Genomic DNA, 22,701 nt, shown 5'->3' with positions numbered 1-22,701 from the left:
AGCTGCTGGATGTGTCCAGCTCCTTACACTGCAGCTTGGGCAGTGTTAGCACACCCACCTCACAACAGAACACACCCCCAGAGGGAAAGAGCTACTCCAAAAGCCTTTGTCTTCAGAAAAACTCTAACTGAAGGCTTGAAAGAAAAGAAAATGAAACACAACATCCAGACAACGAGACGCGTCTGCACGGAGAGTTCAGAACTCTGCCACGTAGGAGATGCTGCCAGAGCCCCTGGCAGGTGCAAAGATGGCAAAGAGGGAATCCATTCCCACAAGGCAGAGCCCCACAGGCTTTCATTTACCTGGCTTTTTCCTTCTCCAGGGCGTCCAAGGAAGCCCGAAATCCTGAATTTTGGCGTGCCACTTCTTCCCATTGACTCCCTTCCAGCTCCAAGTTCTTCAGGTGCACTTGCAGCTCCTTGTTCTGATGTTCTGCCTCCTCCAGCATCTTCTGGAGGTGCTCAACCTCCAACAGCTTCTGCCTTGACTGCTCCTGGGCCCAGCTCACATCTTGCTGGGCTCTCTGAACAATCGTTGCTTGGGACTCTCTGGAGGCTGCCAGCTGAGATGTCAACTCTCCCACCTCCAGTCAAACAGAACAAAGCAGTCAGAGGCTACAGCCACAGCCTGTCACTGCCAGCCACAGCAGAGGCTGTGAGAAAAGGCAAAGGCCAACTTTCCATTTCTCCCTGTCCTCAGAGCACCAGATTCACAATGCATACACACAACTTGTTTCAATCTCTACGTGGCCCACCAAGGGCACCTGAAAAAGCACCTCCCACACCAAGGCTAGCAAGAAGAGGCCAGCAGGAATCCATGCTGATGGTTGCTGGCCAACAGCCCAGAGGACTAGCCCAGCTGTCCAGGGCAGCAGCTGAGATTCAGCAGAGCACTGAGGGTCCTGCAGAGCAGCTGCCAAGGAGCCCAGAGCACGAGGCAGCCCCAGGGACCACCCCAGCAGCTGCTGCTCTGCCATGGAAAAGCAAGAAGGGCACAGACCCCCTGCTGGATGCTGCAGTGCCACTGCTGTTTCACTCACCTGCTTTTGTAGAGCCTCCCTCTCCACAAGGAGGAGATTCATTTCCTCTTTGATGCCTCGTAGTTCTTCCTCGTGCCTCTTCTGCGCTGCCTGGATTTCCCTCCGAGCTTCCTGCAGCTCAGCTTGCAGCTTTGCCTCGATGGTCTGGCAACAAAATGCAGAGCAACTTCCTGGGACCTGCCCTCAGGCTCAGCTTTTCCCACTTGCTGTCTCAAAATCCCATTCCTTCAGCGACTTCTTTTGGCTTCTCTACCCAGCTCTGCTTCCATTGCAAGCCTTCCTTCCCGGGCCTGAGCTCTGGAGCTTGCCAGGCTCTCTGCTGCCAGGGCCTGAAGCAGCCCTTGCCTCCTCACTCCCAGCACCTGCCTTTTGTGCCCCTGCACTCTGTTCCCTGCCTGCTCAGACTTACCTGCCCCTTCTCTTGCTGCTTTTTCACCTCCTGCCTGAGCTGCTGCACCTGCTGGCAGGCTCGGCTTAGCTGTCCCCGAGTTTGGAGCAGTGTCTCTGATAAAGAATTCTTCTCCTTCTGCTTTTCCAGCAGGACCTGCACAGAAGGAAAGAGCAGAGGGCTTGACACTTGCCCTGCAAACTCTGTGTGCCAAGAGGCAAAGACTGATGGGCTCACGCGCTCTCAGAGCACTCGGCTGCTGCTCCCCTGGGCCACTGTCTGCCCTGGGGGGGACACAGCTTCCCACGAAGTGACTTAGAACACAGCCCAGGAGACATCTCTGGGTTGCTGTTCAGAAATACTCCAGGCGAGTCTTTAAAAAGATTTTTCTCTTGTCAGCGTTCCTGCTGCGCCCTCCCTGTGCCCACAAAAGAAAAGTCCTACAAACTCCGTTTGGCTATGGACACCGACCAGTGCACACCAAAAGAGGACCCGTAAGAGAACAGTGCAGATCCTCCGAGGTAAGTCTTGGAAAAACAGAGCACAAGAGCAGCACAAAAATCCCAACGGAAAGCTGATGTTTCTGCCTGGCTTCCTAGGAGAGGGCTCATTCCTGGGCCCAAAGATAGCCCTGTTCACCTTTCACCTCCCCAAATTCAATGTAGAAGACATGGAGGGCATGCTCCACACAGCCCCATAGCCTGCCATCTCCCACAGCTCCAGCCTTGCAAAAAATCACACCAATTCTCCTTGCACAATCATTACCTCTCGCTTGGCATTTTCAAATCTAGTTCGTTCCTCTTCTCTTTGAGGCTGCAGGGTGGCAACTTTCTGCCTCATCTCAAACAGCACCTTCTCGTGCTCCTGCTCTCTCTCTGCCTTCTCTTTTCCCCATTGCTGCAGCGTCTCCTGCATCTCTGCATGGTGCCTTTCCCGCTCACTTGCCTGCGGAGGGGAGGAAAAATCTTCAAGTTGCAGTCCCCAGGCAAGCTCCTCGCTGAAAAACGTGAAGCTTCATCCCTCCCACAAACCCCAACCTGAAAAGACAACAGCACTGGCTCTCTGCTCTCCAGAAACCGTGTCCTGTCAGGGAATTTAAAAGGAGGCTCAGCAGGTGCAAGAATCACAGAACCATGGAATCATTTCTGTTGGGAAAGACCTGCACCAGCATTGAGTCCAACCATTCAGAAAAGGAGGTGTCACCTTCTGGCACCCTGATGCCCCAGTCACAAGCACTGAAGGACCGGGGCCTGTTCCATTTGCTTCCAGCCCAAAGCTAATCCCTCTGTCCACCGTGGGAGCACAGCAAGACAGGAACCGAGTTCCCACGCCTGCAGCCAGCAGCACTGTTGGCATCTGCTCCACGCTGGCATCTGCTCCGTGGCAGGTGGGACTCGGGGAAGATCCTGCCCTGGGCTGCCACGCTTTGGGTGGGCACTGCCCAAGCTGCTCTGGAACTCGTCTTACGCCCTCACGGAAGCCGTGGCTGCATTTACTGGCCCAGCACCATCCTGGGGGTCTTCACGCGCCTCCGAGTCTGAGCTGCCGCCTCTCCTGCCCGGCCCAGCAGTGGGAGGCCTCTGGCAGAGGATTGCTGCCCTTTCACACCCTCAGGCTCTGCTGGTGCTAAACCAGCCCCCAGGGCCGGCTTGGACAATTCAGAAGCCTATTGTCACCTACCAGGTCTTGCAGGAGCTTGTTTATTTCCACCTGCTGAGCAGTTCCCTGAAGCCTGAGGCTTTCCTGACGCTGCTGCTCTGCCTGCAAGAGCTGTTGCGCTGTGTCTTCCTGCTCCTGCTTCCTGAGAGCTCTCTCTGCTTCCAGCTCACGTTGGAGGCACTGCACTTCTCCTGCAAACATGACCAACAGCAAGATTCAGAGTCTTTACTGCCTTTACTGACTCAGGCCCTTCCAGTGTCGGCGTAGGAGGGCCCTGCCTCCAGCCCCACCGCTCCTCAGAAGCCCTGCAGACAGAGGAGGCTTTACAGCAGCTTCTCTAGGCAGGGGCGGCACCACAAACAAAGCACACGAGGTTCTCACCTTGGAGCGCCTCCTTGGCCTGTGTGACTGTGAGCACTTGAGCCTCCAGATGGTTGCTGGTGATCTCCAGCTGAGATATCTGCTGCTGAGCAGCAAACAGGCTGGATTCCAGGCTCTCCTTCGCTGACCTACAGGTTGCAAATACGGAGAGACATGAGCTGCTCGCTCCTGACACTCCCAGGCAGTTATTCCAGGACAACGTGGCTCAAGGTCCCCAGGCCTGAGAATGCAAAATGGCTCGCATGGAAACTTGTACAGAGAAGGCCCATTTGTGCCATTTCAATAGCAAAGCAGGGCCCTCTGAGGGAGTGCCCAGGCCTTCCTTATGGCCTGGCACAGCACAGACAGCCCAGCCCAACGTGACCTCAACAGCCGAACCTTCAGCTGCTGTTCCTGACCTATGACCCTGGCTAGCTGTGCCCACACAGGCTGGGCCGACGAGCAAAAGCCCAGCCTCTGCTCACAGCCCTTCTCTCATCAGCACTTCCAAGCTGCTCTGCAGGGGGACAGAACAGACTCTCGTCCTGGCTCACCCCTGACTTGTTAACTCTCTTCATCATGGACATAAAGGTACATAATTTTCCAGACACCCTGTATTTAAGAGACTTCAAGAACTACTTTGCATGATACAGTAAAATCTCGTGGTCGTGGCAGCACTTGTAAAAATTCAGAACACTATGTTGTCTGAACAACAACTACCTGAATGCAGAGACTGCAGTTTAAACTCCTGCATGGTCAAGGAATAGACTTGCCACCTTTATTTTAGTGTTGCCAGCTAAGCAGGCAGTAGCCCAAGTCTTGTCCTTCTTTGGAGAGTGAGAGGGACCATCCAAAGGGACCTTGGCAGGTTTGACAGGTGGGTGCCCATCAACCCTCAGCAAGAATCACCAGGGGCTGTCAACAATTCCAAAGAGGTTTCCCTGCCGCTCTCTAACCAGCTCTAGGTCCTGCCTCACACTTCTCAAGAGTGTGCTTGGAAGCTGAAGGCCCTCAGCATTTTCAGCAGGAGCCTCTGGCTTCCCCCTGAATGGCAGCGTGCTACTGCCAACATCCCAAGGTCAGAGCCTGGAATTCTGAAGATGAAGCTTCAGTTCTGAAGATCAGGATTGTGTCAAGCTACTTAGGAAGGAAAGAGGGATGTTCAATGCCCAGAACAAGGAACTAAACCCAAGAAAAACATGAGGTTTCACTCAACAGCTGCATGGTTTAACTACTACTCAATTCAGGGCCGGGTGGCTTGCTTTTGACTTCCCACACGAGTGTGCTGGGCGGCACAAACAGAAGCCCAAGGCTCATGACAGCTTTGCTGGCTTTAGATGTCAGAAAAATAACCTTCACATTGTGGCATATTTCTTTTTCTTGAGACTTCCATCTTCTGTCCATGCAAAGTAAAAGCATCCGGAAAGGGTCTCCTCCCTGCCTTTACCTGGTCTCTGCCAGCTGCTTGGAAAGGTCTTGTTGGCGACACTCCATGGCTGCCAGTCGGCCTTCAAGGGCAGCCTTCTGCCGGCCCAGCAGCTCCTTCTCTCTGCGCACCTGGGCCAGTTCCTGGTGCAGCTGCTCCAGAGCCCTGCTCGACGACTCTTGCTCCTGGGAAACCTGGAAGCAGGACAAGGTACAGCTCAAGCCCTTCCTCAGGAGCCCTGTGCAGAGCCAGCCAGTGCCACCTCGCAGGCAGCCAGAGGACAGGGAGCTCCTGTGCTCTGGGCTCAAAGTTTCACAGCATCTGCCCTCTGCAGCTCCCATACCCTGGGCTGCCAAAAGCCTCTGGCACTGTTTCCTTGGAAGTGCTGTGTCAGGCCCTGCTGGCTTGCCTGGCACCGGATTGCTCCTTCCCGAAAAACATCCCTGCCCCAAATTCTGTGTGCTAACCCAAAAATACTGCATCTTCCACAACTGCCAATACACTTTACTCTAAGCACCAGCAGTGCAGCTGCTGTTCAGCCCTCGCTACAAAACTCTGCTCACTTCAGTCCATCACTCTGCTCACCCCCACGTGTTGCCTCCCCTTGCCTGGGCACGGGAGAAGCAGATCCCCATGCCCAGCTTTTGGCCTGGAGCTGATCTGAACAGCAAGCTCCTGCACAGCCAGCCCAGGGACAGGGAGCAAACTCTCCCTCTCCCAAACTTCAGAGCATTCCAAACGGGAGCAGGGCACAATGTGAGCAACGAAGCCCAGGGGGAGAATGAGCCTTCAAGCACTGCTGAGGCCTTGAAACTCCAACTCTTCTTTCCTGACACCACGGGCTTGTCGCTGCTGGGCTGGCTGGCAGCAGAGAGCCACCTCCTGCTGGCTCTGCAGCGGCTGCAGCCACAGCAGCTCCAGCACGGTGCCCTCTGTCTGCTCTGGAGCAGAGGAGATGCCAGCCCTGGGAGCAGCGCTCAGGGCTTGCCTGGCTTGGGGAAAACAGCTCAGCTCACAGCTGCTCCTCTGCTTTCTGAGGGACATGTGCTTTGCCAAGGGCTGTGTTCCTCCCACCAAGGAAGACGCTGTTCTCACCTGTCCAGAAGTCGACCTGCTGTGCTGGGCAGACTGGGGAGCATCCACTCTAATGGTACCCGAGAGATAGACTTTCCTAAAGATTCTCTGGACACTCCTCCCTTCAGGTTCCACCTGCATGTTGGATGGGAGAAGGGGACACAGAAACCTGTCAGCAAACATGGGGCAAAAGGACCTCTGGACATCAAGGCGAGGAGATCTCTGCTCAGAGACCCTCAATTGCACCAGACAACACTGGGGGCAAAGAGCTCTCGCTGGGGGCTGTGCAGGAGAAGCCAGTGTGTGTGCGGGGACACGGGGCCAGGGAGGGAGGCAGCGGAGTGAAGGTGCCTTTGTGAAAGCCATGGGCTGCCACAACAGAGAGAACAAACAAAAGGGTGCACCCACAGCAGGGACAGGGAGAGGCAAGGAAACAAGCAGAGGACTCCAGAGCACTGCCTGGGCACACGTGTCATGCTCCAGAGGAGCCTGAGGCTCTGCAGAGGCAGTGAAAGCCCACTTTACCTCAAAAGTTCTCCTGAGCTCACGCTTCTCTGGCTTGTCTTTTGCTGCTGCTGCAACCTGGTCCCGCACACATTCCACACCCTTCCTGGAGCGCTCTGACAGCCGCTTCCCTTCTGCTCCAACAGCCTGCTGGGTATTCAGAGAGGAGATGATTCCCTTATTTCAAACACCACAAGAGCTGTCCCTCAGATATCTCCACCTTGGGAAGCATCCTCAAAGCTCCAGCAGTGCAGCTGCTCTTCAGCCCTCGCTACAGAACTCTGCTCACTTCAGTCCATCACTCTGCTCACCTGCTCCATTCCTTTCCACACCAAATCCAACCCCCACCTGTTGCCTCCCCTTGCCTGGGCACGGGAGAAGCAATTCCCCATGCCCAGCTTTTGGCCTGGAGCTGATTTGAACAGCAGCTCCAGAGCTGCATCAGTCGTTCCAGGCGTGCCAGCAAACAATCTGGCAGCCAATGGTCTCTGGCTGGAGCCAGGCAGACACACAAGGCTGCCTGCTGCAGCCCGGGCTGCTTTGCCCAAGCAGGCCTAGACGGACAGGGATCTAGAATCCCACCTCTTCATGGGAAACTTCACTGGAATCACTGAGAGACGTTGACGTGGACTGAAGATCAATGCCAGTGCCTACCTGGGGATGACTCTTTCCCTTCAGGAAGGCCAAGCGTTTCTTCAGAGCCTCTTTGGCAATTTTACCCTTGGCCAGTGGAGCACACAGGATTTGAGTGTTCCCACTGCCTTCTTTCAAAGCAGCAGCCATATGCTCCAACTCTTCCTGTTTTCCTTCATTTTCAGTGTCCAATTGTTGCATTGTTTCCTTTCTTGGAATTTCAGGTGTTTTCATTTCATTCTTCTTTTTCAGATCTCTCATCTGCTCCTCATACAGTTCCCGTTCACGCTGCCAAAACAGGGAGGTCACTCATTCCCTCTCTGGGTTTGCTTTTCATACCAGATCGGGACTCCTGCCACAGGCAGGCAAAGGCTGCCCCTCTCTCTCTGCCTCTCGGGATGCCTCAGACCTTTGCTGGGGCCACCCTTGACGCTGAGTCTTTCCCAGCTCACTCAGCCCGTCCCAGCTCCCTTTCTGCCCTTCCCCGACCTCTTGCAGCTCCACTCGAGTGTTCCTTTGGGGAGCAGCTGCCAGAACTGCAGCCAGGATTCCAAGCCCATGCTAAGCAGGATTTAGGCAGTGCCTAAATGAGGATGTGCTCTCCATCAGGGAGAAAGGGAAGAGCAAACACCCCCAGCAATTCATTCCCTGCAGTTGGGCTGACAGGAGTGGGTTTTGAGCTCTCCTGTGTAGAGTTTCCATGGCACCATCCCCGAGAGCCCCACTGCCCTCTCTTGGAGCAGCAATGGCCACATCAGTCTGTCATTCTCTGCTGCCACTCAGGACGAGTTCTCCCCTTGCAGGCACACGTCCTTATCTGCATCAGCACTTTGCTTTTCTCTCTTTTCTCCCCACTGGCTGCTCTCTGATGGCCAAGGCCAAACACCTTTCTATTAACAGCAAACTTGGCCTTCTCACCCCTCGTTCCAGGTCCAGGTATTTGAAATCTGAACGTGGGTTTGGACATGAGGAATTGCCCAACCCATGCAATGTCCATAGAGACAGTGTGGACATTGAGAACTACAGCTTGTAGGGCACAAAACTCCAGCATGGAGGAGAACCAGCAGCCTCAGCACTAACTGGCTTTGACATGACTACGACATCTTTTCCTCCTTATTCAGAAGAATGCAATTTGACAAGTTCAACTGCAAAGAGGTGCTCCTTAGAACTATTAACACAAGGGCCAAACATAGCTAGGAAATGGCCCTTCATGGCATCTGCCGTTCTCACCAGCACATCCTTCCTTTCCTTCTCCAGGCTCTCCAGTTTCCTCTGCAGAGATGCCACCTCCTGATGAAGAGTCACAGCCTCTTCCTTCAGGGCAATGGCCTCTTTCTCCAGGGCAGTTTCTTGACAGGTCTTCTGGTGTTCTGCCCTCCACATCGCTGCAGCAGGAAGGAGAAGGAGAATGAGAACAGCAAAGCAAAGGCAAACTGATGTGCATCCTGCAGGGACAACAGCACTGTCTTCTTGGCCTGCCTGTGTTTGCAGGCCCTAAGGCCACAAGGGCTTCCAAAGCTGACAGAAATGAAGGAGAAAAAAGCAGGAATCAAAGGGGTAAGGTTCAGAGGAATAGGAAAGTGTCTTTGCTCTTGGGCTTGTGCAGAGTGAGCAATCCAAGAGAGACAAAGGAGCGGGGATGCCTGTGCAGCCCTGCTCCAGAGAGGCCAATAGCCTGGAGGCTCTGGCAGGGCCTGGAGTTGGGGGGAATCGAGCTGAGGCATCCAGCTACAGCTCCTCAGCACAGACACAGCACCTGAAAGGCACCACCTGTGCACGGGATCAGCCATAGCACAGCCAGATGGCACTGCCAGCCACGGCATCTTTCTCGAGAAAACGCTTTCACTAGCACTGGATGGATAAATCTCCTGCTGGTTGTTCTTCCCCTCTGCCATCTCTGGGCACTTTTGCTCTGCATGGGATCAGAGATCCCTGCTGGCGAGACAGGATGGGGCAGTGGGTGCGAGAGGAGAAGCTCTACCTTGCTCACTTTCCTCCAACTCCTGCTGCAGCTCCTGGTTGCAGGCTCTGAGATTGTCCCACTGAGCCTGTGTCTTCCTCAGCTCCAGCTCTGAGGTGTTAAACTTTATGGCCAATGAAAGTGCTTTGTCATCAGAGCTCTGGAGCTTCCTACGCAGCTCAGACACCTCAGCCTCCAGCACCTGCACAGAGTCCCTCAAGCTCCGTTCTCCTGCTCGGGACTCCTCCAGCTCCTGCAGCAGCTGCTTCTCTCGAGTTGCCTGGGTAGCCTCCATCTCCAGCATGGCATCCTGCAGGGTCCACATCTGGAAGATGGATGCACAGAGCCTCAGGGACAGTGCTGCTCCTGAGGCAGCAGAGCAGGCAGTAGAGCAAGCAACAAAGGAGAAATGACTTCAGGCAAAACCACGCCCAAAACAGAAGGCACAGAGCCAAGGATTCCAATGGAAACAAATGTCCTGAAAACAGGGAAAGGGAGCCAATGCGCATCCTTGAGGCTGCAGCTCCGAACACCAGCTGAACTGGCTGTGGTGGAAGTGCCCTCCCCAGCCTGCCATAGCCACGTCTGTGTGCCCACATTGCTCGGTGCCCAGCACAGGCACCAACTCCATCTGGGACAACACTGCTAACAGAGGGATAGAGAAGCTCCAGAGGAGTCTGCTGCTGCTTCTCCTCCCACATTTCCTGCTGGGACCCGGGAGAGAACGGGGGAAAACATCGGCAGCAGACACCAGATCCAGCCTTGGCCTGTGGGTGCAGCAGCACCCCGGGGCAGAACACGGCAGCAGTGGATGCTGCTGGGAGGGGAAAGCAGTTGGGGCCTCCAAGCCAAAAATGATGATGTGTGTCCCTGGAGAAGAGGATGTCAGGGCACAGATTACCTGGATGTTGAGCGCCAGCAGTTGTCCTGTGCGGTTTGAACAGAGCTGCTCGGCCTCGTGAAGAGCAGAACGAAACTGAGACACCTGATTGTTCAGTGCCTGGTTCTTTTCTTCCAGTGTTCTGAGGCACAGGTTCTTTTCCTCCAGAGACAGAACCAGCCTAAAAGGGAAGCATGCAACTCATTACTACACGGTATCACATTTTAGGAACTCTTAGGACTCGCACCACCTCGGGGAAAACTGCTCTGTCTGATGAGGTTTGTCTAAACAACGTGGCTGTTTGCTTGTTCCCCCTGCAGTCACAGCCCAGCATGTGCCCACTCTGCTTTTATTCATGAAAGAATGGGGAGTTCCTGCCTACATGTCCTACCTTCTTCTTGAGATGGGAATGTGAATGCAGACCTAACAAAGTCTTGCAATGAAGAGATTAGGGGAGAGGAAGAGTTTTCTTCTGACTAGCCAGGCTCCAAGGGGGAAAGGTTTGGTCAACATGGAAGAGACATTTCCTTGCCCCATCTTGTATGTCCAGGTAGGAGGAGCAGCACCCTACAGCCAGCGGATCTCGGGGAAGATCCCTAAGATTTACCAGCACCCATCCTACTTCCAGCTGGAGAAACAAAGGCCAATAGCAGAAGCGGCAACAGAGCCTTGGAGCACAACCTGATGGAAGATGCAGCAACCTGCAGGCAAGCAAGAGTGCCCTGCCTTTTCTTTGTCTTCTTCTTGGAAGAAGAATCCTGCGGCACTGAAGACCGGCAGGACTTGGTCAGCTGGAGGAGCCCCGCCAACCTTGGTCTTGTTTCTTGCATTCTTTGCACAGTCAGTATTGCCTGTGACTCTGGAGGGACTCTGGAGGGACCCTGCTTGAGCCCCTCCAGGCACCTGGGGGCATTTTCTGAGGAACGATGCAACAGAGACATTCTTGGTTCTTGGGTGCCTTTGAGGGGAATCTGGCCTAGGTCAGCAATCAGGGCCTTGAGATGGTTCTGCCAAGCAAAGGCATCAGGCTGCCAGGCTGATCCAGATGCCAAAGGCTTCAAGTTACAGGACCCAAGGCGGAGCTGCTGGATGTGTCCAGCTCCTTACACTGCAGCTTGGGCAGTGTTAGCACACCCACCTCACAACAGAACACACCCCCAGAGGGAAAGAGCTACTCCAAAAGCCTTTGTCTTCAGAAAAACTCTAACTGAAGGCTTGAAAGAAAAGAAAATGAAACACAACATCCAGACAACGAGACGCGTCTGCACGGAGAGTTCAGAACTCTGCCACGTAGGAGATGCTGCCAGAGCCCCTGGCAGGTGCAAAGATGGCAAAGAGGGAATCCATTCCCACAAGGCAGAGTCCCACAGGCTTTCATTTACCTGGCTTTTTCCTTCTCTAGGGCGTCCAAGGAAGCCCGAAATCCTGAATTTTGGCGTGCCACTTCTTCCCATTGACTCCCTTCCAGCTCCAAGTTCTTCAGGTGCACTTGCAGCTCCTTGTTCTGATGTTCTGCCTCCTCCAGCATCTTCTGGAGGTGCTCAACCTCCAACAGCTTCTGCCTTGACTGCTCCTGGGCCCAGCTCACATCTTGCTGGGCTCTCTGAACAATCGTTGCCTGGGACTCTCTGGAGGCTGCCAGCTGAGATGTCAACTCTCCCACCTCCAGTCAAACAGAACAAAGCAGTCAGAGGCTACAGCCACAGCCTGTCACTGTCAGCCACAGCAGAGGCTGTGAGAAAAGGCAAAGGCCAACTTTCCATTTCTCCCTGTCCTCAGAGCACCAGATTCACAATGCATACACACAACTTGTTTCAATCTCTACGTGGCCCACCAAGGGCACCTGAAAAAGCACCTCCCACACCAAGGCTAGCAAGAAGAGGCCAGCAGGAATCCATGCTGATGGTTGCTGGCCAACAGCCCAGAGGACTAGCCCAGCTGTCCAGGGCAGCAGCTGAGATTCAGCAGAGCACTGAGGGTCCTGCAGAGCAGCTGCCAAGGAGCCCAGAGCACGAGGCAGCCCCAGGGACCACCCCAGCAGCTGCTGCTCTGCCATGGAAAAGCAAGAAGGGCACAGACCCCCTGCTGGATGCTGCAGTGCCACTGCTGTTTCACTCACCTGCTTTTGTAGAGCCTCCCTCTCCACAAGGAGGAGATTCATTTCCTCTTTGATGCCTCGTAGTTCTTCCTTGTGCCTCTTCTGCGCTGCCTGGATTTCCCTCCGAGCTTCCTGCAGCTCAGCTTGCAGCTTTGCCTCGATGGTCTGGCAACAAAATGCAGAGCAACTTCCTGGGACCTGCCCTCAGGCTCAGCTTTTCCCACTTGCTGTCTCAAAATCCCATTCCTTCAGCGACTTCTTTTGGCTTCTCTACCCAGCTCTGCTTCCATTGCAAGCCTTCCTTCCCGGGCCTGAGCTCTGGAGCTTGCCAGGCTCTCTGCTGCCAGGGCCTGAAGCAGCCCTTGCCTCCTCACTCCCAGCACCTGCCTTTTGTGCCCCTGCCACTGCCCTGCACTCTGTTCCCTGCCTGCTCAGACTTACCTGCCCCTTCTCTTGCTGCTCTTTCACCTCCTGCCTGAGCTGCTGCACCTGCTGGCAGGCTCGGCTTAGCTGTCCCCGAGTTTGGAGCAGTGTCTCTGATAAAGAATTCTTCTCCTTCTGCTTTTCCAGCAGGACCTGCACAGAAGGAAAGAGCAGAGGGCTTGACACTTGCCCTGCAAACTCTGTGTGCCAAGAGGCAAAGACTGATGGGCTCACGCGCTCTCAGAGCACTCGGCTGCTGCTCCCCTGGGCCACTGTCTGCCCTGGGGGGGACACAGCTTCCCACGAAGTGACTTAGAACACAGCCCAGGAGACATCTCTGGGTTGCTGTTCAGAAATACTCCAGGCGAGTCTTTAAAAAGATTTTTCTCTTGTCAGCGTTCCTGCTGCGCCCTCCCTGTGCCCACAAAAGAAAAGTCCTACAAACTCCGTTTGGCTATGGACACCGACCAGTGCACACCAAAAGAGGACCCGTAAGAGAACAGTGCAGATCCTCCGAGGTAAGTCTTGGAAAAACAGAGCACAAGAGCAGCACAAAAATCCCAACGGAAAGCTGATGTTTCTGCCTGGCTTCCTAGGAGAGGGCTCATTCCTGGGCCCAAAGATAGCCCTGTTCACCTTTCACCTCCCCAAATTCAATGTAGAAGACATGGAGGGCATGCTCCACACAGCCCCATAGCCTGCCATCTCCCACAGCTCCAGCCTTGCAAAAAATCACACCAATTCTCCTTGCACAATCATTACCTCTCGCTTGGCATTTTCAAATCTAGTTCGTTCCTCTTCTCTTTGAGCCTGCAGGGTGGCAACTTTCTGCCTCATCTCAAACAGCACCTTCTCGTGCTCCTGCTCTCTCTCTGCCTTCTCTTTTCCCCATTGCTGCAGCGTCTCCTGCATCTCTGCATGGTGCCTTTCCCGCTCACTTGCCTGCGGAGGGGAGGAAAAATCTTCAGGTTGCAGTCCCCAGGCAAGCTCCTCGCTGAAAAACGTGAAGCTTCATCCCTCCCACAAACCCCAACCTGAAAAGACAACAGCACTGGCTCTCTGCTCTCCAGAAACCGTGTCCTGTCAGGGAATTTAAAAGGAGGCTCAGCAGGTGCAAGAATCACAGAACCATGGAATCATTTCTGTTGGGAAAGACCTGCACCAGCATTGAGTCCAACCATTCAGAAAAGGAGGTGTCACCTTCTGGCACCCTGATGCCCCAGTCACAAGCACTGAAGGACCGGGGCCTGTTCCATTTGCTTCCAGCCCAAAGCTAATCCCTCTGTCCACCGTGGGAGCACAGCAAGACAGGAACCGAGTTCCCACGCCTGCAGCCAGCAGCACTGTTGGCATCTGCTCCACGCTGGCATCTGCTCCGTGGCAGGTGGGACTCGGGGAAGATCCTGCCCTGGGCTGCCACGCTTTGGGTGGGCACTGCCCAAGCTGCTCTGGAACTCGTCTTATGCCCTCACGGAAGCCGTGGCTGCATTTACTGGCCCAGCAACATCCTGGGGGTCTTCACGCGCCTCCGAGTCCGAGCCGCCGCCTCTCCTGCCCGGCCCAGCAGTGGGAGGCCTCTGGCAGAGGATTGCTGCCCTTTCACACCCTCAGGCTCTGCTGGTGCTAAACCAGCCCCCAGGGCCGGCTTGGACAATTCAGAAGCCTATTGTCACCTACCAGGTCTTGCAGGAGCTTGTTTATTTCCACCTGCTGAGCAGTTCCCTGAAGCCTGAGGCTTTCCTGACGCTGCTGCTCTGCCTGCAAGAGCTGTTGCGCTGTGTCTTCCTGCTCCTGCTTCCTGAGAGCTCTCTCTGCTTCCAGCTCACGTTGGAGGCACTGCACTTCTCCTGAAAACATGACCAACAGCAAGATTCAGAGTCTTTACTGCCTTTACTGACTCAGGCCCTTCCAGTGTCAGCGTAGGAGGGCCCTGCCTCCAGCCCCACCGCTCCTCAGAAGCCCTGCAGACAGAGGAGGCTTTACAGCAGCTTCTCTAGGCAGGGGCGGCACCACAAACAAAGCACACGAGGTTCTCACCTTGGAGCGCCTCCTTGGCCTGTGTGACTGTGAGCACTTGAGCCTCCAGATGGTTGCTGGTGATCTCCAGCTGAGATATCTGCTGCTGAGCAGCAAACAGGCTGGATTCCAGGCTCTCCTTCGCTGACCTACAGGTTGCAAATACGGAGAGACATGAGCTGCTCGCTCCTGACACTCCCAGGCAGTTATTCCAGGACAACGTGGCTCAAGGTCCCCAGGCCTGAGAATGCAAAATGGCTCGCATGGAAACTTGTACAGAGAAGGCCCATTTGTGCCATTTCAATAGCAAAGCAGGGCCCTCTGAGGGAGTGCCCAGGCCTTCCTTATGGCCTGGCACAGCACAGACAGCCCAGCTCAACGTGACCTCAACAGCCAAGTCTACATCTGAAAAGCACAGACGATAAAATAAATCCCTGCACAGTGCTTACCACCTTTATCATTACAGCCCTTCAGCCCTGTCCCGCCCAGGGTCTCCTCCCTGCCTTTACCTGGTCTCTGCCAGCTGCTTGGAAAGGTCTTGTTTGTGACGCTCCATGGCTGCCAGTTGGCCCTCAAGGGCAGCCTTCTCCTGGCCCAGCAGCTCCTTCTCTCTGCACACCTGGGCCAGGGCGTGCCCTTGGCCAGAGGATTCCTGGTGCAGCTGCTCCAGAGCCCTGCTCGACGACTCTTGCTCCTGGGAAACCTGGAAGCAGGACAAGGTACAGCTCAAGCCCTTCCTCAGGAGCCCTGTGCAGAGCCAGCCAGTGCCACCTCGCAGGCAGCCAGAGGACAGGGAGCTCCTGTGCTCTGGGCTCAAAGTTTCACAGCATCTGCCCTCTGCAGCTCCCATACCCTGGGCTGCCAAAAGCCTCTGGCACTGTTTCCTTGGAAGTGCTGTGTCAGGCCCTGCTGGCTTGCCTGGCACCAGATTGCTCCTTCCCAAAAAACATCCCTGCCCCAAATTCCGTGTTGTCACCCAAAAATACTGCATCTTCCACAACTGCCACTTGGCGAACAAAATGTCTATCAGGATCTATTCCAGTGTTGGACATTTCCAGGGTGGTTGAGGAAAGCAATTTTGCTTGCTGAAGCAAGTGAAAATTCACAGGGTTTCTCCTTCTCGGACAAAACCCACAGCAAAGTGTCCCCTCCTCCAGTGTGCAAAGCAGCTCTCTGCAACGAGGGCATGCCTGGCAGGGAAACGGCTCTTGTGGTGAGCAGTCCTTTAGTGACTGATGGCAGTCTGGCTGATGTGGCCAAAGCAGACTCTATTTGTGCAGCAGTTCACACCAACAATACCATTTACTTGTCTTACACAAAGAAGGTGTCTCATGGCCCTTGCTGGTATTCAAGCCTGAAGACTACACTGTGGTTTTGAGCTTTTGTCTTCAAAAGCAAAACCTCTGCTGTGTATTTGCCAAACCTACCACATACTCCAGAACTGAGACTGTCTGACAGAGACCATCAGAAACAAACCCTTCTCTCACAGCTCTCCTGTAACACCCAATCCAAACCTCCCCTGGCACACTTGGGGCCGTTTCCTCTTGTCCTGTCCCTTGCTCCCTGGGAGCACAGACCAACCCTCACCTGGCTGCACCTTCCTGTCACAGGGATTTGGAGAGAGCGAGAAGGTGCCCCCTGAGCCTCCTTTTCTCCAGGCTCAGCCCCCCCCCAGCTCCCTCAGCCGCTCCTTGTCACACCTGTGCTCCAGACCCTTCCCCAGCTCCGTTCCCTGTTTTAGAGGCTCTGGGGCTGCCCAAACTAACAAATTTTGCAGAAGCATGTAACCCTTTGCTGATGAACATGCATATGCCTGGCTAATAAATGCGTGTGCCATCTTGAGCCAGGTGTGCACAGCAGTGTCCCTCTCTTCTCCTGCCAGAAACAGCATCTGGCCTGATCTGGCTGGCACAACTGCCACTCTCACAGGTGCTGCCTAGGAATAAGGTGTCCAGAGCCACGGTAACATCACGCCCCTCTTGCTCCAGCAGCTCCCTCTGAAGCTGCAATTCCTCCAGTGCCTGCCTGTTGACTTCCAGCTCCCTCTGCAGTGATGGGTCTTCTCCCTCGAGTGCACCAAGTCCTCCACTGTACAAGAAGGGGCAAGACAAGTTTTCAATGGAAAACCAGCCTCATTTGCAAAACCAACCTCCATCCTGTCCTGCTGCACCGCCTCTTCCGCCTGGGCTGACGCTTCCTTCAGCTGCTTGCTGTTCTTCTGGCGCAGACTCAAGGCTCCTGCTGCCGGGATTCCAGTGCATTGCTGCACATTTTCCTTGGACTTCTCAAGGTTTTCACAGTCACTGCAGAGACAAGGCTCAGTCAGAAGAAGGAAGAGGCCTGAAGAGCCATCGATCCCATTTTCAACCCTCCACGATGGAGCTGGGGGCAGTGGGCTAAGGAAGACCTTGCTCTTTCCCTCCCAAGGAAATCCTCAGAGGCAAAGGGAAAGGAAGGCAGGATTTTGCCTTCCTTCAGTGAGAAGCAGTGGCTGGACAGGGGCACCCAAAGAACAGAATTCAGGGAAGCAGCACAGTGAGAGGAAGGAGTATTCGACTCCAACATCGCTGTGCATCTCCCAGGCAGCCTTGGGAGTCACAGTAGAGCATGAAAAGCCCTGACAGGACGATGCTCGAGAGCCACACTGAGGCCTACACATGGTAGGGCAGGTGAGTTCTTCGCCCAGAACACCTCTGAACGCCCAGACCTGGACGCAGATTGCCTCTGGAACGCAGGAGGAGGAGGAAGAAACACTCACCTTCTGATATCTTCCATCAGAGAGTCTATTTGCTCCTGGTGGCTTCGGAGCTTCTTGCATTGCTCCTCCATTTGCTCAAAACCTCGCTGCAAGCGCTCACAATTCTCTGTGGCTTCCCAAACCAATTTAAAGGGATGCTGTGCATCAGTGGATGTCAGAGTTGAGAGGCTGTTCCTGGAGGCTGCATGCTGGGAACGGTCAGTGCCGGTGATGGAACTGGCCATGCTGCCACTGCCGTCTAACAGCACCTGAAAGCCCACATCCAGCTGTTAGTCAGGTACTCTGCTCCTATTCCAAAGTACCACTGAGATGCCTCTTCTGATTCCACAAGAACCAGTGTCCATTCGTGGAGGACCAGTTTCAAATCCGAGCCAGCTCAGCGCAGTTTACTCACCTCAGGGGCTCTGGAGAAACATCCCTGGTGAGAAAGGCCTCGAGCTCCCTGGAAGAGCACAGGGAAGAGCACACTCAGACTGCATGGCTGCCCCTGAGGCAGTTGCCTCTAAATGCTTCCCAGCCTGGAATTCCAGCTCAGCTCCTTCCTCCCCTCCTTGGGAATATTTTCAGCCCAGTAGGTTGACAGCAGCACAAACAAACATGCTGGAAGGTGTCCCATCACTTCTTAGAGCACCACAAGGGGAATTGCCCAGAGCCCCATCCAACCTGGTCTTGAACACTGCCAGGGATCCAGGGGCAGCCACAGCTTCTCTGGGCAACCTGTGCCAGGGCCTCAAGCAGCCTCACAGGGAAGAATTCTCTCCCAATATCCCATTAAACCCTGTCCTGTCCCTGCAGGCCCCTGGCTTAAGTCTCTCTCCAGCTCTCTTCCAGCCCCTTCATGCATTGGAAGGTCACCCTGGAACCTTCTCCAGGCTGGACAACCCCAACTCTTGCATCCCTTTCCCTTGGCACAGGTGCTGCAGCCCTTGGAGCATCTTCCTGTCATCCTCGTGGCCTCCTCTGCCCCACCAGGGATCATCTTGGAGATGTCTGGGAGAAACCCATTCTTGTCTCCGGGAAGCGCTCAGGCTGCGCTGTGAATTGGGCTGAGGGGAAGGCAATGAAAGCTGCTCCCTTGTTTGTGCCCACACCCTCCAGTGGGACAAGGACGGAGGAGGAGATGTGGGTGTGCTCTGGGATGGCCAGGAGCCCCCCCATTCCCTCCCAGGCCTGTCCCCACGGCCAGCACCAAAGCTGCTGCCAGCTCCGGAACAGCCAACTGTTAATCCCTTGCTATTCCCAAAGGGAACTGTTCCCAGTGGCACAGCCCAGGCCCACCCAGGCCCCTGCTGGGCTTGGCACAAAGAGGGCAGCAGCTCTCTCACTCACCCGCCGGGTCTCCATCTGCCCCTTGGCACGAGCAGTGACCAAATGTCAGTGTCCAAAGGCCGTTGGCCTTTGCAGGGTCTAAACCCCAGTGTCCAAAGGCTTTTGGCCTTTGCAGGGTCTAAACCCCAGTGTCCAAAGGCTTTTGGCCTTTGCAGGGTCTAAACCCCAATCTCCAAAGGCTTTTGGCCTTTGCAGGGTCTAAACCCCAATCTCCAAAGGTTGTTTGACTTCACAGGGTCAAACCCCAATCTCCAAAGGCCGTTGGCCTTTGCAGGGTCAAACCCCAATATCCAAGGGTCGTTGGCCTTTGCTGGGTCAAGAGCACAAGATCAAAGTGCTGTTGGCCGTTGCAAGGTCAAAGCCCCAATGTTCAGGAGCTGTTGACAGTTGCCAGGCTGCACACCCCAACATTCCTTGGGCTGTTGATGGTTGCCACGGTGCAAACCCCAACATTCCATGGGCTGTTGATGGTTGCCAAGGTGCAAAGCCCAGCATTCCATGGGCTGTTGATGGTTGCCAGGCTCCAAAGCCCAACATTGCAGGGGCTGTTGATGGTTGCCACGGTGCAAACCCCAACATTCCAGGGGCTGTTGGAGAGGCCCTCCCCTGGCTCTCCACCCATCCCAGCTCACTGCTGCCCCGGCACCTGCACCATCACCCCCACATCCCCACAGCCCAGCTGGGCAGCTGGGCAGGGACCTGGCTCGTAACATGAGTTCAAAGTTGCTGGCCCAGACAGCATCAGTTTTAAGGCTCAGCATTCCTGAGACCCGCATGCTCTTTAGGGATGCGCTTAGTTCCTGAGTCACAGGAATTCGTCTGTCTCCCCTGACAAAGGGGAGGTGTAAGAAAAAGCCTAAAAAGGTTCTTGGTGCTTACAAATATTCATGGAAAGTAAAGCTTTGCATCTAGAACAGCCACATGAGGAGGAAAAATGGTGTTTCAGGGTCTTTTCAAATTCCTACAGAGAAACGCCAAGAGTTGCAGTGTTTAAGGCTCATAAAAGAGATTAAGAATCCCAAGACAGACACAAGTGCATTTTTTTCTCTGCTCTCTGTTTGGCAATATATCACTAGGTCTTCTAGGCAGAAGAAAAGTCTTGCTGCTTATTTCAAAGATTCCTCGTGTCTTGGGGTGACCTTATGATGTGTATCCCATATCGCTGCCTATGCCCAGAAATTAATTTCTATGCCTCTAAACTGAGCACAACTTTTTCAAAGCAGTTTGCAGCTTGTTCAAGGTCACACACAGATAGCGTTTTTTTTCCAGCTGCAGCAGGGGAGGGCGGAGGCACCCGGCTTGCGGCTTCCCGGTCAGCTTTTGGCCAGTTGCTCAGCTGCTTTTTCTCCAGAGAGAGAGTTGAATTTTTTTTCCTTCCCTGGAATTTCGGACTTTCTCCCTTTTCCACTGGACTGCTACAATATTAGAACACATCAGGAGGACCTTCCACCGAGCGCAGAGGGCCTGGCCCTGTGCCAAGCCCCAGCTCCGAGGAGACCAACAGGAGGACTCTAACAGTTTCCCAGGTTTTTTCTCCACAGTGAGAGATTTTATTATTTAGCATTATTTTCCTTTTCCCGTGTGTTTGTTAAAGAAATAGTTTTATCTCCTTCACTTTCCTTCGAGGAAAATTTATTTTTTCCCGAACCTGGTTGGGGCGGGGTGGTTGTGCCTTCTCTCCGAGGATATATTTCTAAATTTGGCCAAACCGGAACACCTCGCTAGAACAGACCTTCCAGAACCAAATGCTTGGAAAAGCTTTGGTAGATATTTTTCTCCCTCATCTTTGAGAACATTCGTCTGTGTCCTAGGGAGGATTTTTGTGCCTCAGTTGACAGGAATTGGTTTCTGGCAGGGTACAAATGGTCTGGGGAAGAGAAGAGCGTCACCTGCCTTCTCCAGGGCCCGTCTCTCCAGAGACTGACGGCCCAGGGATGTCACTGCCAAGTTAAGCTTCAGAGACCGATGCAGCTTCGAGTCTCTGCTTCCAGAACAGCAGCTTTGGGCTCCTTGAGCACAGCTGCAAAGGAGCAGGACAGCTCCCGTGAAGGTCTGAGCTCCTGGCTGGTCCTTGCACACCTCTCAGTGTAGTTCTGCCAGTGCTGTTGGTCTCGGGCCAGCTGTGACTGCAGCAAGGACACCTGAAAGAGGCAGAAAGCCCAGCTCAGTCAAGCCCACGCGGGCAGGAGCATCCGCAGCCCCACGGTACCGGCTGTGGGGGCAGACACAGCCTCCAACTCCAGCCCTCACCAACACTCTGCCCCTGGGGAAGGGGAAAGGAACAGGTTCCCACACTGCCCCTGAACGGAGCTCAGATGATCGACAAGTGCAGTTCATGGCTGGCAAACCCTTCCCTCATACAACCCTCAGACACCAGAGGTCTGGGAGAGAGAGTTCCGACAGGATTTAGGAACCCAGCTCTGATTCCCAAAGCATGCATTCGGGCCACTGACCCCTTTCTCCACGGGCTGTGCCTCAGCACGAGGGCTGCGGCTCCCCTGAGCTACTGGAGGACTCTCCTACTTGAGCTGCTGGACAGCCAGCCCTGGCATGAGGGGAATTTGGTGCTTGGCGTGTTTTGGTGCTTTCTTGAGGCATTTTAGCACCCAAAGCCCCTTTCACACCTCCCTGTTTTTTCATTATACGTTAAAAAGGGCTTTAACTTCTTCATATTTCTTCATATTTATTACGCTTCCACTCAATTTTACTTAATTTCGAGGGATTCTTAAAGGGGTTTTGGGAGTTTTCTTGGTTTTGCTACGTTTCAGTGCACAATCCACCTTTTGAACCCTCCATTGCTTAAATGTAACTAAAATAAAGCCTTATATTTTTCATACTTATTTAAATTTCTTCCATTTTCCTCAGCTTTGCTGATATTTCGAGGAGGTTTTGACGCTTCTTTGGGTCATTTCCGGTACCCGCCCAGCCAATCTCAGAATGAAGTCTGGCTGAGGCGGGAACAGCTCTCGCCCCGCCCCCTGTCCCACCCAGCCAATGACTGAGGGGAGTTCGGCTGAGGCGGGAACAGCTCTCGCCCCGCCCCCTGTCCCACCCAGCCAATGACTGAGGGGAGTTTGGCTGAGGCGGGAACAGCTCTCGCCCCGCCCCCTGTCCCACCCAGCCAATGACTGAGGGGAGTTCGGCTGAGGCAGGAACAGCTCTCGCCCCGCCCCCTGTCCCACCCAGCCAATGACTGAGGGCGCTTTTCCCCGCCCGCCGGTTGGGCGGGAGCCGCTCCCCACTTGTCAATCAATGAGGGGGGTCCAGCTGAGGCTGGCACTTCCCCCTCTCCCCCTCCCCGGCCAATCACTCCCGCCCCTCCCTGCCTCGCTGCCACTGGCCCCTTGTGACTCTGAATTTTCCCCACCTGCCCCAGTCTGGACTGGTTTATACTGGTTTTTCCTCCCCCCTCCCCAGGCAGAGGAGCTCCTGAGCCCCCCACCCCCCAGTGGGTAAAATTCACGTCACTAGAAGTTCGTGTCCACAAAGGAGACAGAGGAGTCCTGTAAAAGTCCCTTGATTTGGAGAAAGGGAGAGAGTCCGTCAGGCGTGTGTCCAAGGGGGTCTCTCCCAATTAGTTGGAGCAAGTAGCCTTCTTTTCTCCTCATTTCCCGGCCGCATTTTCCCCTCCTTCCCTTTCCCTGTTGGGAGGTACTTGGAAGGTACTTGGGACTTCCTGATCTGCCTATCCATGTGCCCCTGTAAAACACATGATCCATGATCATTACAATTAGCTAAATCAATTGATTTATTTTAGTAAGCTTTACTAATTGGCATGCACTGCTGCTCAGCCAAAGTCATGCTAGTCCTGAACTTTGGGAAGAAGAACAAAGACTTTATAGGATTATGAATATTAATGTATTTGCCTAGTGTGGACAAAAAGCTAATTAGAGTCCCCCCAAACTCCCATCTCACCTCCCACAGACTCCCACAATGTCTCCAGTGATATACAGAAAAGACTCTGCTGCTGGAATATGTAGGAAAGTAGGTATGTTTATTCCAGCGCTGGGACACACGGGGGATAGCTCCTCCAAAACCATGCGTGCCGACAGCTGCATTCAGCTTGGTATTTATCAGGTTACAAGCTCCATAGTCATTAAGTTTCCCAGTACACCTATACATATTCGTTACCTAGCTCCCCTTAGCCTCGCCTC

At 54.3% G+C, this 22,701-nt stretch overlaps 1 protein-coding gene across 1 annotated transcript; it reads right to left on the bottom strand.

Moving 5' to 3' along the window:
- Window positions 1-298: 298 nt before the first annotated feature.
- Window positions 299-17,289, bottom strand: LOC125334971 (centrosome-associated protein CEP250-like). Its single transcript, XM_048322211.1, has 20 exons — window positions 17,219-17,289; window positions 16,610-16,763; window positions 14,970-15,163; window positions 14,482-14,609; window positions 14,122-14,291; window positions 13,207-13,386; window positions 12,463-12,597; window positions 12,043-12,186; window positions 11,306-11,586; window positions 9,945-10,104; window positions 9,065-9,368; window positions 8,314-8,468; window positions 7,105-7,371; window positions 6,472-6,600; window positions 4,894-5,066; window positions 3,468-3,595; window positions 3,108-3,277; window positions 2,193-2,372; window positions 1,040-1,183; window positions 299-583 (listed from the first exon to the last, which is right to left on the bottom strand). The coding sequence occupies exons 1-20, from the start codon at window positions 17,287-17,289 to the stop codon at window positions 299-301; spliced, it is 3,552 nt and encodes a 1,183-aa protein (XP_048178168.1).
- Between the last annotated feature and the right edge of the window lie 5,412 nt (window positions 17,290-22,701).

Source organism: Corvus hawaiiensis, chromosome 17, assembly GCF_020740725.1.
Source record: "Corvus hawaiiensis isolate bCorHaw1 chromosome 17, bCorHaw1.pri.cur, whole genome shotgun sequence".
Classification (NCBI taxonomy): Eukaryota; Metazoa; Chordata; class Aves; order Passeriformes; family Corvidae; genus Corvus; species Corvus hawaiiensis.
The sequence above is the reverse complement of the archived record's forward strand: the minus strand, read 5'-3'. Positions and strand labels throughout refer to the sequence as shown.

What these genes read in the sequence shown, in the direction of transcription:
- LOC125334971 (XM_048322211.1), bottom strand. Translation starts at nt 17,289, where the DNA reads ATGGAGGAGCAATGCAAGAAGCTCCGAAGCCACCAGGAGCAAATAGAC. An exon ending in GGGAGGCTCTACAAAAGCAG is followed by an intron (nt 11,587 to 12,042) that starts GTGAGTGAAACA and finishes GTTTGACTGGAG; the next exon opens with GTGGGAGAGTTGACATCTCA. An exon ending in AAGCAGCTGGCAGAGACCAG is followed by an intron (nt 3,596 to 4,893) that starts GTAAAGGCAGGG and finishes TGCAACCTGTAG; the next exon opens with GTCAGCGAAGGAGAGCCTGG.